The sequence below is a fragment of the Caloenas nicobarica genome, chromosome 12, assembly GCF_036013445.1.
Source record: "Caloenas nicobarica isolate bCalNic1 chromosome 12, bCalNic1.hap1, whole genome shotgun sequence".
Lineage (NCBI taxonomy): Eukaryota > Metazoa > Chordata > Aves > Columbiformes > Columbidae > Caloenas > Caloenas nicobarica.
Genome location: NC_088256.1, coordinates 19,825,464 through 19,842,082, shown reverse-complemented (window position 1 = coordinate 19,842,082; position 16,619 = coordinate 19,825,464). Strand labels below are relative to the sequence as shown.

The 16,619-nt window shown below is 56.1% G+C and overlaps 1 protein-coding gene across 1 annotated transcript; it reads right to left on the bottom strand.

Moving 5' to 3' along the window:
• Window positions 1-11,306: 11,306 nt before the first annotated feature.
• Window positions 11,307-12,002, bottom strand: CLDN2 (claudin 2). Its single transcript, XM_065643532.1, has one exon. The coding sequence runs from the start codon at window positions 12,000-12,002 to the stop codon at window positions 11,307-11,309; it is 696 nt and encodes a 231-aa protein (XP_065499604.1).
• Window positions 12,003-16,619: the final 4,617 nt, after the last annotated feature.

The window sequence follows — 16,619 nt, the reverse complement described above, 5'->3', positions numbered from 1 at the left end:
GCAGCCGAGGGGGAGCTGCTGATCTCTCTGGTGACCAGCGATAGGACACGAGGAAATGGGATGAAGCTGCGTCAGGGCAAGTTCAGACTGGCCAGCAGGAAAAGGTTCTTCACCGAGAGGGGGTTGGTCACTGGAACAGGCTCCCCAGGGACGTGGTCATGGCACTAAGCCTGTCAGAGTTCAAGTAATGTCTGGACTATGGTCTTAGTAATGTGGTTTAGTTTTAGGTTGTCTTGTGAGGAGCAGGGAGTTGGACTTGATGATCTTCATGGGTCTTTTCCAACTCAAGATATTCTATGATTCTGTTTGACAGATCAAAGGTGGAAAAAGCCCCATGCCTCAGTGGTGGAGACAGAGGAGGAAGAGGATTGCAGGTCATTAACACAGAAGAGCAGGAGGATATAATGGAGTGGGAGAATGGGAGAAGACCAGCGGAGAATGTCTTTGTGGAACTGAAGACTATTTCAGCCAAGTGGGATGTGCTCCAGTGCAAGGTAATGCATTGGTGACGGTGCATCCCTGCTGGTTTGGAGGGTTTTGGAGAGAGCAGATCAAAGTGGGTTGAGGAGGAGTGATTTCTCCATAAAGAACATAAAGTGAGCTTCTTCCTTGGTCTGCCAACTTTTAACTTCAGGCCTGGCAAAGCTGTTTTTATCTTGCCGATCGATATAATTCCTGTGCATGCACCCTCCTCCGCTTTCAGGTGGAGAAAACTGAGCATGAGAAGTGTTGCCTGAAAACAGAGTTCTTGAAATGCCAACAGGAACTGACGCTCAGAGCTCGGAAGATGGGAGGCAGCAAGAAATACGCGTGTTACTGCCAAGCTGCATGACAGAAGTGGAAAGCAAAGCTGGCGAGGTCTGCAGAGGAGAAGGCTGAACGGACGGGGAGACTCAACTATACAGAGATGCACTTGGGGGTGCTCAGGGAGGCACAGGTTTTCCGCAGAGGCCCAAAGAGAGAAGATGTAAAGAGGTCAGAGGTGTGGGTTGGCTGACTGGCAGTCTTTGTCATCCTTAAGTTGGGAGGAGAGGGCACAAGTCATTGTGGGCTGCTATTTCCACAGGACACTGCTTCTCCAGTGTCCATCACCCTGCTGTGTAGGTAACCGGGTTATAACTGAGGATCCTGCTGTTATGAGGAGGTACAATCACCAGATGAATCCAAATAATTGATCCAGCTTCAAAGATGCGCTACAGAAAGGTGCTTTGTCCGTGCTTTGTCCTGTACTGTGACACCTTGTTACTGGATTTCTTGCACAGTGTTGGGTCTGTAATGGACAGAAGAATGGGATGGAGCAAGGAACCCCAGTGCACATGGTGCTCCTGGTAGGAAGGGAGATGAGATAGCAGCTGGGTGTGTGGTGGGAGGTATCAGATCCAGCCTCTCACCACAGACTCTCCTCTGGCTTCTTTCCCCTACTTGAAGCTCCAGGATATTAACTTCGGGTTGGGTCAGGTGGACGAGATTTTGCAAACCGTGCTGGAGGAGACAAACCTCACGTGCCTTTTGCATGTGACCATTAATAAACCCCTGGTTTCTTTACTTGTGTCCTAGATCACCATTCTGGTGGGGCAGCTGGTTCCCCTCTCCCTCCTTTGCTCTTGCAGGACCAGCACGGCTCTTCTTCCCATCGCTGGCGCCTGGGGTGCCCCAGGCAGTAGAAACCCAGAGGCGGTGTGAGCAGCGGGGACTGCAGCATGGCCGTGGCTCTGAGCACAGCCAGGCCCCCGGACACCCCGATGGCCCCTTCGCTTCACTCCTTAGCAGTCGGGGTTGAGGAGCAGGAGACCCTGGTGATGGCTGCCCAGCTCCTGGTGCAAGAAGTGTCCCAGGAGAGCGCAGCCTGGGCACTCCTCTGTGGCCATCCCGGAGTCCTCTTGTGCCTATCACAGCTGCCTGGCTGGGGCTGGAGCAGCATGGCATGGGGGTTCAGGATTTGGGACCTTTCTCTCTGGGGAGCAGACTTGAGGCCATGGGTCTGATCAGCCCACGCAGCAGCTGAACCAGATCCCTGACTGTGTTTTCCTCTTGAGTGCGTCTGTTTGTTCATTAAATAATGTAGCAACACAAGGTTCCTTGAACTAAATTTATCTTCCCGTGTAGCTATGGGAACAGTCGGTGGTACGGTGACGCTGGGGCTTGCAGTCAGATCTGCTGCGAGGCTCTGGGCTGAGCCCAGCTTCTTTCAACAGACACTGTCCTGCATGGGAGATTCACCTTTAAATTCTCTTTTTAGGCTTATTTGCTTAGACTCTTCTTTAGCCAGCAGTATGACCATTTTTTTAACCTGGGAAACCTCAAGAATTACAGGGTTTTTGGAGGAAGACTTGGGCTTTGAGAGCAGCCAGACATGACACAGGGGGATGGTCACCCTCAGACTAAAAGATGCTGCAGCTCCCTGTCGTGCCTACTAAGGGCAAGTGCATATAGTTCAGTGGTGCTCACGGCTGCACTTATTTCCAGCTCAGCTTACTGAATCAGACATGATTTCCTACAGGTATAAAATGACTGGCTCAAAGGAGCTGAGGAGAAACCCCCCTTACCATCGTGCATTTGCTGTCTTTCCTAAAGCGCGGTCTCTTGCCCAGGTGGTGGGTATGGCTGGGTGGCCAGCACAGCATCGCTCCTTTGACTCAAACGCTTCATTTATCCTGGACAGGCAGAGGCCATGTGACAGAAAACAGTGGCTTAGGTGCTGTCACCAAACATGTCGTAAGTGTTGCCCGAAAACCAGGGTTGAGCAGCACAGCTCTGTGGATAGAGAGTGCACCATCCCGCGTGGGAAGAACTTTGCCACATCCTTTCCTCCGTGGCTGGACTTACGCTCGTTACCGGATAAATTACTTTCACTGTTGCTAGTGGGGATAGAAAGGACAAGTCTATACAACTGTGTTTTTCTGCAGTCTGTAGGTGCTGCCCCTGTGCCCACCATTCCCGATTTCCTGTCTGGTTGAGTCCTGCTTTGTTTTCAAGCTTGTGTTTCTAGATCTTGGAGCTGTTTCTGTGCCCTCTCTTGACATTTTCAGGTTGTGCTGTTTATTGTGTTTTCAGGTCAGTACTGCGGGTGGTAGCACTAGAGCTTGAAGGTAGCTCCCTTACCTCCCTCCATTCACGGTTTGAAGGTAGCATTTTTTATCTCCGTTCATGTTTGGTTTTTTTGCTTTTGACATCTCGCCAGCTGGTCCTCAAACCACTAGAAAATGCTCCCATCACATTTAATTTTCAATAGAGCTCTTGGCATTGAATCTGCACCAGGATATGCCAAGGAGTTGAAATTTCCTTTCACCATGTTTGGGACACTTGCATTAGTTTTTATGGTTGCAGGAAATATGGTTTCTGACGTGCAAAATAACCAGCAGACTCGGGGAGCTGTTATGTTTCTGATCATGGTAGGAAGTTTTATCCCAAAAGCCAGCCATCCTTTGAAGCATCCACCCTGGGCAGGGGAAGAGACAGACCTTTATTTTCTTCTCCCAAGCTATTTCTAAAGCAGGAAGTGTCCACACCTCCTTCAGGCTTGATGTCAATGCTCTTCACAGCACATATGGGTTGAGCTAGTAATCTTAGCTGCTGCTGCTCCTCTTTGCATCTTGTTTGTTCCATCCCATTATAACTAGCTCTGGGATCTGAACATTATCCCTAATACTAATTGACCTTATTATTTTATCCACAGACATCCCCGATGCTTGTCATGTCCTGTGTGGAGCCCTCAAGCTAGACCTTTTCTCCGGCAGGGACTTGTGGCACAATCTGCACAGCTCAGAGCTCCTCTTGGCTAATTCCTGCCACCCAGGGAAAGGAGAACGTGTTCGCCTGATGTACAGAAAACAGATGCTCAGGCGTTAGTGATAGGAATGGGCTTCGCTGGATGAGGAGGTGGTGAGCAAAGGGCAGCTTTGATGCAAGCATTGATCAGCAGAGATCCGCGAGCCCGTGGAAGTGTTTAACAGCTTGTGAACAGTTAGCAGGCTTCATACTCTCACCTTTCTGTGTCTTGCATTACCAGCGAGGCAAAATAGATGTTCCTTACTGCAATACGTGGGTCTTTTGACATTTCTTGAGCTGAGTTGTTTTCCTCAGTGTAAAGAAATAACACACAAAGTGGTTCTGTGACTGAGTGTTTCCTAAATGGATGTAACTTGGCAAACAGTGCAGCTATTAATTTATTTAGATAAGCCGGTATCAAAGTACCTGGTTTTGAAACTTGGCACTTCTCTCCTGTATCTTTCAAAGCTTGCTCAACAGTGCCTGTGCCAGAAGGTTGATGCCATAGTAGTTTGGGGAGATTAAGTTGTGTAGTGAAGATAAATACCTATTGCAATCGAGGAGGTCAGAAAAGCATCTCAAAGATAAGGCTGCTTGGCAAAGCTTTCTCCTCCCAGACCTCTCCATGTCCTCCCTGGCAGTGCTGTGCTGTGCCCTGTGGAGTCCTGGGGCTGCAGCCAGCAGACCTGGCAAGGCTCGGGGGGGAAGCCCAGCCTGTCCTGCGGGAGAGTTGCAGAAGCAGGCAGGTGATGTGAAGAGCCAGGGAAGAGCAGAGCCGCGTTTCCTCGGCTCGTGCTGCTGCAAGCGGTGCGGGTCCCTGCATCCCAGCGGTGAGCGGGGAGCTCCAGTGCTGTATTTTGTGGGCAGCCTCCCTCTGCTTTGCAAAGATCTCCCATGGGAAAGGGCAGCTGCGCTCAGGGACAGCTGAGGATAAATATGTCTCTTCATATAAGACTTGGCTGCCTTTACAGAGTGTTTTGCCCTGGTTATTCCCTTTTTTTCCCCCTGAGCCTTTTACTCAGCTGGAAGTAATGAAGTTGGGCAGATTAGTTGCGTGTGCGTGTTACCCGTGTGGTAAAACTTACCTGTTTCCAATTGCAGATTTACAAGCCAGAAATCAGCCTATGGGGCTTATGGGGGATGCTTGTCAGAGGGGACGTTTTTGTTTTGGGAAGGAGACCGTAACTCACAGCAAGACCCTTGTTTGTGTGCAGGCCCTGGGACATCAGCTATAGGGACAGGTTTCCTGCAGCCAGCCCTGCCTGGAGAGGTGGAAATTCAACGTGTGTCAGCCGGCTCCTGGCAGCCGCAGCTCTTCACATCTCACTCCCTGGGGCTGAGCTTTGGGGGCTTGGTGCTGGGGGCCACTTTGCCCACTTTCCCCTTCCAGGGGCTTTGCTTTGCAGCAGAAGGGTCCTTCCCCTTGCCAAGGAAGGTCCTCAATCCTGAAGCACCTGCTCTCCTTGCCTTGAAAACAAGCAGCTAGTTATTTTTTTCCATCTGCTGCCTCCCACCAGCACAGGCAGCCTGTGCCGCCTCTGCCTGCACAGAGGTGGAGAGAGCAGCCCCAGCAGCCTGGCCCGGGGGGAAACAACCTGCTGGTTTTAATGGAAATGCCATTAAAAGAAAGGTGGGTTGGGAAGAGCAGAAGGCCAGGGAAGAAGCATTCAGTCGTGGGGGAGATCAGAGGTTAATTGTCCCCTCAACCCCCCACACCTGGTGAGATGCGATGTTGGCCTCTGCTGCACCTGGGGGAAATCCAGAGGCAAAGGGCAGTGCCCTTGTTCCTGTAAAATGCTACTGGAATAGCTCAAAGGGTATGGGAGCATCATGGTCATGGAGCCAGGGACAGCTGCCGTCTGCCCTTAGCTCTGTAACACCTGCAGAGTCCCTGGGCTTCTCTACACCTTGGAAAATACTGAAGGCTGGAATTGTTCCCACCCTGCCGCCCCCTTGAGCCAAAAGGAAAGGGCAAAAACTTCAGGTAATGGAAACGCATCTGTCAGAGCCATCTTGGGAGCACCTGCCAGGTATAGCCAGTGGCGTGGGACTTTGCTCCAGTGACCTGAGAAACCTAGAGAGAGAGATTTTCTAGGAAAATGAGTTCAAGGCAATCACGCTGTTTGTGACATGGGTCTTGTCCTGCTTTTAGCCTTTTTTAGCAGGCTGGACATTCCAGAAATAGAGGGTGTTGTAAGTTCTGTGAAAAAAGGAACCTGCCTTGAGGAGAGATTAGTTCTCTGGTGTGGGAAAAGCTTCATCGAAACAAACCCTTCCCCTGAAATCCGGAACAGAGATAAGAGGCAACCCCAGAGCCACTGAAGCCTCCCTGGTTTCTCTGCTTACATGGTGACTTCTTGTTTCTCCCAGACTCCTGGTGCAGAGCAGAGAGCTTGGAGGGGCTCAGCAGTGTCTGAGGTCTGAGCATCTTCTAGGTATGGACCTGGGTTAGCGGGTGACGAAATGCTAGTGCCCTCAAGCATACTCTGAGCATGGAGGTGCCAGCCTGGTAGACTAGATTGCTTGAGATGAATCTGCAGACTGGTTAATGTGGCTGCAGCTCAGTTTGTCCATGTAAAGGTGTTTGGGATCCTCTGGTCTTCATTTCTTCTGTGCAGTGCTGTGCTGTATTAACCATCAATTGTCAATGGAGCTGATGAGGGTGCAGGACAATTTATCTTCAATTCTCTGCGCCAGTTCTCCGGGGCAGATTTTGGCTAGAGATCGAGTCTGTTTTCACAGATATTTCTGCAAAATCTCTGAAAGAGCTTATGTTTACACCCCTAAAAAAGTGTGTCTTGCTGATAAAGCTTACTTGCTCACTGAATTGGTGTAGGTGCTACTGATAAAGCCTGTTCTCGCTGCTGCAGGTTGCATGTGTGCTAGGTTTGCTGACATCACTAACCTGAGTAGATTACACTCAAATTACGGAGAAATCTGATTGTGATGTTAATGTGATGCCTGGAAGTTCAAACCTCTGTATCATCCTCACAGGTATCATGGTTTTCCGAGATAACCACTTTTTATTACTCTTCTGATAGGTTTCTGAGCTGTTGTTTGAACCCAGCCAGGAAGGTGCTTTCCAGCAATATCCTCTGGTACACCTGAAGGTCTCTGTGCCCTGCAGTGCCATGGAGTTCATTCCACCCTGTTTCCCTCATATCTTTCTTGAAAGACCAAAAGATCCCTTAAAGCACCTTTAAACAGGTCTCTTCCAAGAGGCTATGGAAAGGCATGAGTTCATGGGCAGACTTTTCCTCTGACTGCAGATGTTTTCCAAAGAGGAGCTGGTTTCTCACTACCCCTCACCTCCATTGCAGTGTCTCCCATTAAAACCAGAAGAGCCAGGCACCAGTGGTGTCCTGGCTGTGTGACACCAGACAGGGCCATCACCTGGGCTTTGGGAGGGCAGGAAGCCTTTGGAGGTAAAGTGTGAGTGCAATTGCCAGCAAAGCATCATAGATGCCCTGAGATGAAACCATGAGGTTGTTTCCTGGTCTTGGACCGTGGCCACCAGCGGGGACATCAGGTGGGAGCTGGGGCATGGCTGGTGAGCGCATCTCCCATTCCCACCAGCACGGTCCACAATTTGTGCTGTTGCTTAGTCCAGCCCAGGAGTCAGGATTTGAATTGGCTGAGAGCAGCCCCTCTCTGTAGCACATGTTCTGCTGTTCCTGCAAAGGCTGCTGTAACGCCATGGGTAGGAAGAGTTTGTTCTCTTCCACATCTTCTGGCTTGCCGAGGGGCTGGAAGGCAGCTGGGAGGAGGGTGGAGGAATGTGGAGGCGCTTTCCAAGTGCCTCAGCCCATCAGGAACTTGGCCTGAATTTTCTTCCCCCTCCTGCAACTCCTATCTGAGCACTTTCCGGGGGCTGCGGGCAGAGACAGGCTCTCCCAGCACCTGGCCTGATACTCCTCAGAGAGCTTGCATGGAGTGTTTGCTGCTGCTTCAAATCAGCTGTGCCAGGCAGGAACAAGAGGCAGGTTGGGGATGCCAGAAGGAGCTAAGCTCTGCTTGCCTGGAGGGCTCTGGGGATGCAGGAGGCGTGGGATCTGGCCAGGTCTGGGACAAACCTGTGCCCCTTTCCCCGCAGTGCTCTGCATGAGAAGAGGCTCCACTTGCCCAGGGCAGCAGCCGGGTGCTGCTGGGCCAGGAGAGCAGGAGGGTGATTTGGAGAGGGTGCTGTGGGTGGGGGTGCCTGGTGGGCAAGGGCTGGCTGCAAAGGCTTTGGTGATGAGCAGGTATCATTCCCTCTTTGGAAGAATTAGTTGGTACTTTTTGCATGTTTCTCACGACCATCTGATGAGCTTGCAGCCCTTGGCGCAGCTGCAGGTTTGGGTGTGCCGGGCATTTATAGTGCTTCCATTGCTTTTGGAGATAAGGGCATGTTAGTATTTCATTGCCCCATTTCTCCATCTGAGGCACCATCCAGAGCAAGAAGAAGAGATGGAAAAGAATCGTTTTCTTGTGATGGGGGATTAGTTGCTGCAGCCTGGCCCTCCAGAGATGGGCTCCAAGGCTCCCTGCTCCACTTGCGAGGTGAGGGCTCCAGCCTGGGAGCTCTCAGGAGGGAGTCGTTCCTCACCAGCCCTCTGCCCGTTCCTCCTCCACTTTCCCCCTGGCCGCCTGTCCCCCTCACACCCGTTCTGAGCTGGGGCTGTGCTCCTCCATGGCTTTCCTGTGGGAAAACCTGGAGCACCTTCAGCTTTTCCCACTGAGCTGGTGAGGGGCAAGAGGCGACGCGAGGGGCCGGCTCGGTGCCCCACGGGCCGGCTCGGTGCCCCACGGGCTGGCTCGGCTCCATCGTGCCGCTCATGCTTGCTGTCAGTGGGGCTGGCTCCTGGGACAGGCTGGGCTCTCGTCCTCCCTGGCCCCGGGCTGGGACGCTGCCAACCTGCCCTCGAGGACCCGGCTCATCGATAACGGGGAATGTGGCATATTGCACGAGACAGAGATAACCACCGCCACCGCACTTGTGCACTCAGTGGCCTTCCCTTCCCCATCCTCTGCTCTTGCTGGTAAAGTGGAAAATCCTTTCCAACCTCCCTTGCCAAGTTTCACATCTTAGGGTGCATTCAAGCTAAAGGCCGGGAAAACAGGAGGGCAGAAACCTTTCCCTCCCTGTGCCCACCCACACTCAATAGAGGGGCGCTCTCTTGGCGGGGGGGCTGTGGAAATGCTCACCCCCTCTTCAGCGCGATGCTCGTCAGCTCCTCTCCTGCCGTGCTGCAGCTGAAGCGGTTGTGCTGCACACACGGAATGGAGGTCTGGCTTTGCACAAGGGAGAAAGAAACCCGAGGGGCTGCTGAGGACATTGGGGCCCCTTGCAGTTCCTCTGCCCTGCGCTTGTCTGTCCAAACCAGGGGTATTTCTGTACCTGAGCTCCTGCTCTGCCTGCCCTTGCCCGTGCTGGCTGCCTCTCTCCTTTGGGGGGAAGCCGTTCAAAAGCTGACTCCTCTAAAACCAGAAATCTTCTCTTCTGCTGCTTGAATTAAAGTGTTAATAAACCCAGCAGGAAACAAACTCTGGATCAAGTGTTTCAAATGCCCCTTTGTTTAATTAGCGGAGCCTCTGCCCGCAGACACAGGCAGTGCTGTCTGGCCTTGCAGCCCAGGGTGGGAGGCGAGGGCTACAGACATGGCACCTAGGAATTTCTGCTTTTCAGAGGTGCAACCTCTTGTACCAACTATTTTCTTGCCTCCTTTCTGTGTCAGCTGCCCAGAAACAAAACATTTATGGCTGAAGGACTTAAGTGAACTCGTGGTATCTCCTGGGGGGCAGCAGGCTAAGCCCCTTGCATGCTTTCCATCCTTTGCGCTCAGGGCAGCAATAAGTAACTCAGCTGGTCTGGGGCTGGGGCAAGGCTTTGTCCCTTGGCCATGGAAAGAGGGTGACCGGCCTTTGCCTTGAAATCCACCTTGCTCCTCTCCAGCAAGTGTCACCCTGGGAATGGGTCCTCAGGTGGCCGCTTGCTCCATGAGGAGGGGAGAAAGCATGACTCAGTGTTGCCAGGAGTGTGTTAACCCCACAGCAAACATGATTTTGCTTATGCGAGGGTAACGGTGGTGACGCCTGAGCAGGGAACATGGTCCCCTCCTCTTTGGGACCTAATTTAAACTGCTTTATGAGAGGCCAGCAGGCAGACCAAAGCTTCCTGGGGGACAAGGATCCAGGGCAGCGGGGTCCTTGGGCAGCCCTCTGCTGTGTGGCACAGCAGCGCGGGGATTATGTCACCTCTGGTGGTGGGAAGTCAGAAGGGGCACGGTGGTATGCGTACTTGCTCCTCAGTAGGCTGCGTGGCTGCCTGTGCGTCCTCTCCTCCCACCGTGCCCCAGCACACACCAAGCACCCCCCAGTGCCACCAGCAACCTGTGCAGGGCTGCAACCATGCAGCACATCCTGCTGCTGCTGAAGGGTTGTATGGAGCAGACTTGGCCCCTGCCTGCCCATCCCTTATGGCTTGTTGATGTCTCCCTGGGGGTATTTTTCCTTCCAAAACAGTCCCTGCAAGGACTCCTGAGCTCTGGACCCACCTGTGAGACCTCTCTGCAGCTGTGGCCAGCAGCTGCCCTGGGTGCTCAGGACCGTGTTGCGTCCTGGGTGCTGATGCTCACAGCATCCTGTGATGGAGATATGGTGATGCCAGGACTCTCTCCACCTCCTGGGGCCCTTGATGTGTCACATCCACCTCGGGGCAGTGAATCCCCCCATGGGCATCCCCGTTCCAGTGATACCTGCACCCTTAGCAGTGAGCAGGGCTGGGTGGGCACTGCCTGCCCTTAGCTGCTGCTGGCACCCTGGCAGTGATGGCACATGGCAACTTCCCAGCGTGGTGCCACAGGACAAACACTGCAGGGGAGTGACCCCCCCCTACTCCCACTGTTGTGCTCCCACCTGTGTGGGTTCCTGGGTGGTGAAGCCACCACGGCGGGGACATGACACAGGCCAGAGCAAGTGCTGGGGGTACCTTCTGCACTATGGACCCACCAGGTGGGCGAGTGCAGCCCCCACCACAGCCCACCCTTCTGGAGGAGCTGCCAGGGCCCCTCAGTGCCAGAGGAAAGCTCAGCCACAGCCTGGCTAGAAACACAGATTTATTGCGACATCGGTTTGCAACCAGCGCTCAGCCACCCCAGCTGTGACTCCAGATCTGCACAGACAACCTGACCCACCCTGTGAAGCCTCCATGGCCACCGGGCTGGTCCCTGGGGCCAAAAGCCCACCCACCCCATCCAGGCAGGCTCAGTGGAGCTGCAGGCTGGAGTCCTGCTGTGCCAGGGGCTGCCTGTGGGCTGGCAGCACAGAGGAGAGAACAGAAGCCGGATTCAGGGTCCTTCACCCAGCCACCAGCTGGGATCTCCAAGCAGTCACAGGACCTTTGGGATCCCCGGGGAGAAAACAAGGTCAAACCCCCAAGTACGTAAGCAAGAGGGCTGAGAGATGCCGCTGTGTCCTGTCCTCTTACTGTGCTCCCTCGGTGCCAGCCCAGATGCCTTGGGGAGCAGGAGAGGTGCCAGCCCGGTTCCCACCTGCAGCTGCTACACGTATCCTGTCAGGTTGTAGGAGTTGAGCTCGCTCTTGGTCTTCTGCGTCTGGCTGATGGAGGGCCGGGAGCTCTTGCCTGCCAGCAGCCGGTGCTGGTAGGTGCTGGCATAGGTGGCCGCTGGGTCCCGGGCAGGGCAGGAGGTGCAGAGGATGAAGCCACCGACGAGGGAGAGGAGAGAGGAGGTGATGCCCAGGTAAAGAGCCTCCCCGAGCTCGAACTTCAGGCTATCAGGGAGGATGGGGTTGCGGAAATCCTGCAGCACCACGTGGATGTTCCACACCACGGGGATGAAGCAGAGCAGCCCCCCGAGGGTGAAGACTGTGCCGCCCGCCACTGCCACCCGGTCCTTGCCCGGCGAGCCCTGGTTGAAGACGGTGCACCTCATGCCCACGACAGTGAGGAGGCAGGCAAGGGAGGAGATGGCACAGGAGGTCACCATCAGGGCTTGGGCTGCCTGGATGTCAGTGGGGAGGTTGAGCAGGGAGCTGTAGATGTCACATTGGGTGATGCCTGTGCTGTATGTGGCACATTCCATCCACAGCCCCTTGGTGAAGCTCACAGCTGTCACGATGCTGGAGCCGATGTAGGAGCTGGTCTTCCAGCTGGGCAGCAGTGTGGCCGTCAGCGTGCCGATATAGCCCAGGACGGCCAGGGCATAGCCCAGCAGCTGGAGGCCCATGGAGACCATGGTGGGGGCTGGCTGTCACCTCCCCAGGGCTTGTGGTTTCTCACCTGGCTCACCGGTGGCTCGCTCCCACACGCTTACCTTCCTGTGGCCCTGCCAGTGGCTCTGCTCACTGCGCCGCAGCTCCACCCGCTCCCGGGGTGCTGGTTTTGTGCAGGAACCGGCGCGTGGGTGGGAGCCCGGGGGGAGGAGAGGTTACCTGCAAGAGTGGAAAGCAATCCCTCCCTGATTAACGATTGACCTAAGCTTGTGGAGGAACGCCAAGAGTCCTTTCACCTCTGCTATCTCCCCAGCCAGGCTTCAGAGGCAGAGCAGCGCTGCAGGGAAGGACGCCCAAGCCCTCCCTTGCACTGGGGATGTGAGCAGGGATGGAGAGGCAGCTGCTGGCACGGGGGAAAGTGCCTGCTGCCTTCCTGGGGGGTCTCTTGTCTTCTGTGATGTCCCGAGCCAAGCTTCTATGGCTGTGTCATGTTATTTGAGACCTGCCAGAGGTGATTTCACGTGGTAGCCCTGAGGCTCTGACAGATGAAGAAGGGGGATTGCACCTTGCTCCCATCTGCATGGCACTCACCCGAGGCATCTGCAGCCACCCACCACCCACCCTGAGCTGCTGAGGCTCTGGTGGGACAATGGGATGCACCCACCTGAGGCTGAAGCACAGCTATCGGCCTTTCCATGCTGCCAGGGGACAACGATGGAGAAGGATGCATGTGACAGTGATGTCTGCATCCCCAGGAGAGCCCGGAGGTACACAGAGGGCAGAATTACATCAGAGCAAAGCACACTGGCGGTGCCTCAGGGATGCTTCTCGGGAGCGCCCCAGCTGAGCAGAGTGACCTGTCCCTTGGTGGGGTGAGCACACCGGGGCGCAGCTCATGCTTGCTGCCGCCAGTGAGGTTTTTTCTGCTGGTCTCATCTGCCTGCAGCCCTGGGCACAGGCAGGGGGGTTTGTTTTCCCTCTGCGTGTTTCAAAATTCCCCCTCCTACAGCGTCTTGCGAAACCGGACTGAGCCCATGCCAGCCTGTGCTGACACTGCAGCCAGTGGCCCCTTGCCCTGGGAACGCTCCAGCTGAGAGTGCTGCCACCGCCCAGCGCCTCTGCTCCTCTCCTCGTCCCCCCGCCAGCTCCTCAAATGCTTGGTACTAAAGTTTCCCAACTTTCTGCCTCTTTTCCTGTGCACTCACCTAGACTCCCTGCTCTGTATCAGAGGTGTTGCTGCAAAAGAAACACCTAGAGTGCTCAGGGTGCTGGCAAAAAGGCACAGGAGGGTCATGCTGGAGCTCCACGGTACTTACGGAGCTAGCTGAAGATGCAGTGTGGGACCGAGGGCAGCTGCGGCTGAGGGGTCACCCAGGACTGGAGGTGGCTGGTCGGGGTAGGGCGAGCGGCTGGGGCCCCGGGGACCAGGGGCTGTGAGTTGTTTAGCTACGGCTTTGCAAAATCCACCTGCAAATCTCAGCCTGGATCAGAGGCTTATTGCAGATGAGAATTAAACCCTTTCAGTGTCGGGAAGGACTGGGGAGCTGGGATGCCTCTTTTTGCTTGTTGTCTATTAATTATCAGAGTAGGTTTGCTTAAGTGGCTCAGGTCTGTGACTTGCCGTCACCCTTCTGTCCAGGCTTGGTGGCCAGCAGGTGACTGTGGGCCACTGTCCATGTGTCTGCTTTGGGCTGCATTGCCTGTGCTGGGGTTGGAGAGGTGGTGAAACACGGACAGGTTGAACTCCCTGTGCCCACAGAGTGAGCTCCAGCTTTCAGTTCACTCCTCCCGGCCCCGCTCGTCCTCCGCAGGGTTTGTTGTTGTAAGACTCCTGGCCCAAATGAGGAGCAAATGGAGACGGTAATGAGAGCTGAGCTGGCCCCGTGCCCCCTCCCGCTCGCCAGCTGCCGCAGATGGAGAGGGGCAGGGAGGGCCCCTGGTGACAAATTGTGCTCGGGGCTGAGCAGGGTCCGGCTGGCGTTTGGACAGGGGTGTTTGGATGATGATAGCAGAGCCACAGCAGGCACCATTTGCTATTTTCTTTCCTTGTCCCAAACTGAAACCCTCCCGGGAGCGGCAGGTGACCGTTCTGCCAGCAGCACCTTGCCTCGAGCACTTGGGCAGGAGCAGTGGGCAGGGATGGGATGCGTGGCAGTGCAGGGGGAATGAGCCTTGCACCGTCATATTGAGGTTTTTCTGTACATCCCGGTATGGTCCACATCTCAGAAAGCCCACCCTTGCCATTCATCTGACCTCCCTGTCCTCTCTTGAGCATCAGCCTCCTGCTTGATTTGTGCTTGCCACCGCTGCAGCCCACCACACTGTCCCCATCACATGCCCATCAGGCTGTCCCATCACATGGTTGTTGCACAGTCCCTAACTCATGCCCATCATGCTGCCCTGGCACTCCCCATCCCTTCCTTGAGTCCCCCCCTCCCTTATGCAAATGGCTACAAAGAGCACTTAATCATCCTTGTTAATTGTATCTGCCCTCCACTGTTCCCCCCTGGGGATTTTCTCACAAACGGTGTCTAACTTTTCCCTTCTGTGTTTTGCTTTTCCACCAGAGATCGCAGCCTCTCTGCCCCCAGCCTACCCCTGACTCTCTGTTTACACAACTGGGGCAAATTTCACACCCCGGGGACAGCCATCCCCACACCCCCAGTCCCTCGTCCCCTTCCCTTGCCCCTGCCCCAAAGAATTTGTGAGTCACCAGCTGGGGCAGGACTATAAAGGTGTCCTCGCCAAGGGTCTGCAGTGTCAGAGGGGACACTGTTGCTGCCACCATGGAAGCTGCTGCCTGTTGCCTGCCTCCCTGCGAGCTCCAAGAGCCCATAGCCGGCGGTCACCCAGCCCCGGGGCTGGAGCAAGAGGGAAGGTAGGTACCTGGGGAGGATGGGGAGGGCAAGGAGTGTGTGGGAGGTGGGATGGGGAAGGCTCCAGCAGAGTTTGGGTGAAGGCTGCGCAGCTCCCTGCTCTGACGGGGACCCCTCTGATGCCAGAAGCCGCAGGTGGGAGAGTGTGCAGAGCACTGGGAGCAATGCTGGGGGCTCCCAGAGGTGCTGGAGGGGCTGGAGCAGGGTAAGGAGAACTGACGCTGAGATGACAAGTGCACCTGCATGTGCCCAGCACCCCAGCCACGCACCTGGGGAGGGTGGGTGAGACTGTGGGGCTGGGGGTGCATGGCTGTGGTGGCAGGGAGCAAGGCAAGGGGGGAGCGGGCCGGGGTGGGTGGCCATCACACTAAACCTGCTCTCTGCACCTAGATTCCTACCTCTCTGGAGACCGTGGCTGCCCCGAGCGGAGGAGGGAACGGGGCAGAGGAGGGAGCAGACAGACACTGTGAGTTTTATAGTCCCTGTTTGGCAGAAAACCAGCCTCTTGTTCCTGAGTCCTTCACCCCCAGCACTATTGTGGGGCAGCACCGTGTCCACCTTCCGCTGTGCATCTCCGCTCTGTGCCACCAGCCCGTCTGGGGCAGGGCCAGGCAGACAACCCCGGGCAGCCACGGGGCTGCCTGTTCCCAGGCCGGGCGGGCATTCCTCAGGGGGTTAGCGGGATGCCTGGGCACGAGCTTTTGAGCACAGGCGGGAGATTACACTGGCAAAAAGCCCATCGGGGTGAGGGTTAGATGCCAGCTGCCTTTGCAGGGGCATGAGGACCTAAACCCAGGGGTGGAGGAGGGGGAGATGCCCGCTTCAGGGCACGCTGACTCTGCGGGGATCTGCTGGGTGTGTGGGGCATCACCCCAGCCAAGGGGACAGAAAGGCCCTGCCCTCACTGCCAGCCGGGACCCACGCTGTGCCAGGTGGAGGGGCCAGCAGGAGCCCCAGGGCAGGTGCCATCCCGACTGTGTCTCCTCAGGCTTGGCCTCACCAGGCGATGGCAGACGGCGGCCCTGACAAAGCGCTGGCGTTTTTCCACCACCCAGTCAGGTGCGTTCCCAGCCGCCGGTGCCCTGTGCGGGACCAAGGGCGGCGGGCAGGGCCCTCACCTGGCTGTGCCCCCACAGGCTCCTCTGGCCCAAGTCCAAGTCGTTTGACTATCTGTATGGCGTGGGGGAGAAGCTGCTGGAGAACTTCCCGGTGCAGGCCACCCTCTGCTTCTATGAGGAGTCGGGCAGCGAGGAGGAGGAGGAAGAAGAAGAGGAGGAAGAGGAGGCAGAGGAGGAAGAGGAGGCAGGGGACATGGCAGCGGGTCCAAACAGCCCCGGCAGGCTGGTGTGAGGGCATGGTGCAGCAGGCGATGTGGGATCTGGCAGCAGCACGGCAGCTGCCAGCCCCTGTGCAGGCAGCCCGTGTGCAGGCAGCCCGTGTGCAGGCAGCCCGTGTGCAGGCAGCGGGCACAGCCCGCACCGCCCGGGGTCACCGGCCCTCAGGGCCCGGCCCCGCAGCGCCGCCCGCAGCTCGGAGCGCGGCGCCGCCGCGGACATGGGACTACAACTACCAGCAGCCACTGCGGCACCTCCCGGCAGCTGTAGCCCTCTCTCATTGGCTACCAGCCGCTCTCGGCTTGAGGGAGGAGCGAGTAGCACCGCCCACTTCCCCTCGCTCCGCGTTTCTATTGGAGGAAGGCGGTGCGCGCTGGCTGCGGGAGGTCCGATTGGCTGGGCGGGACGGGGCGGGAGGAGGCGGGGCGGT

Excerpts from the sequence above, each read along its gene's own strand:
- CLDN2 (XM_065643532.1), bottom strand. The coding sequence starts at position 12,002 with ATGGTCTCCATGGGCCTCCAGCTGCTGGGCTATGCCCTGGCCGTCCTG.